The sequence below is a fragment of the Pygoscelis adeliae genome, unplaced genomic scaffold (assembly GCF_000699105.1).
Source record: "Pygoscelis adeliae isolate BGI_AS28 unplaced genomic scaffold, ASM69910v1 Scaffold34, whole genome shotgun sequence".
NCBI classification, from domain to species: Eukaryota; Metazoa; Chordata; class Aves; order Sphenisciformes; family Spheniscidae; genus Pygoscelis; species Pygoscelis adeliae.
This window is the reverse complement of record NW_008824658.1, coordinates 2,048,340-2,048,757: the sequence shown is the minus strand read 5'-3', so window position 1 is coordinate 2,048,757 and position 418 is coordinate 2,048,340. Positions and strand designations below refer to the sequence as shown.

At 67.5% G+C, this 418-nt stretch overlaps 1 protein-coding gene across 1 annotated transcript in view; it reads left to right on the top strand.

Annotated features, from left to right (window-relative positions):
* CDX1 (caudal type homeobox 1) overlaps nt 1–418 on the top strand; it is an 18,309-nt gene that overhangs the window by 5,894 nt on the left and 11,997 nt on the right. The window contains 1 exon segment of the mRNA XM_009322751.1: nt 4–217. Within this exon segment, the coding sequence (XP_009321026.1) occupies nt 4–217 (214 nt within the window).

Here is a 418-nt window from a genome sequence, read left to right as displayed (position 1 = left end):
GAGGACTGGCATTCCTATGGGACCACCGCTGCGCCTTCCACCGCCAGCCCCGGGCAGTTTGGATTCAGCCCCCCAGATTTTAACCCCATCCAGCCCCCAGGCTCTGGACTCCTGCCTCCGCCCATCAGCAGCTCGGTCCCCCAGCTCTCCCCTAACGCCCAGAGACGCACCCCGTACGAGTGGATGAGGCGCAGCATTCCCAGCACCAGCAGCAGCGGTAAGGAAACCCCCCAGCCCTGCACCCCTGCGCCTTCCTCGGTGCAGAGGATTCCTGGGCTTGAAGTCCTGCGGGGCCGGATCCTGCTCCGCGGCTCTCCCTGCATGGGGACTGCCGGGAGGGACAGCATGCTTGGCCTGCCCTAGGCATGGCGCCTGGTCCCCAAAGAGCAGGGGGACCCCACTGCCGAGGTGGCAGGGG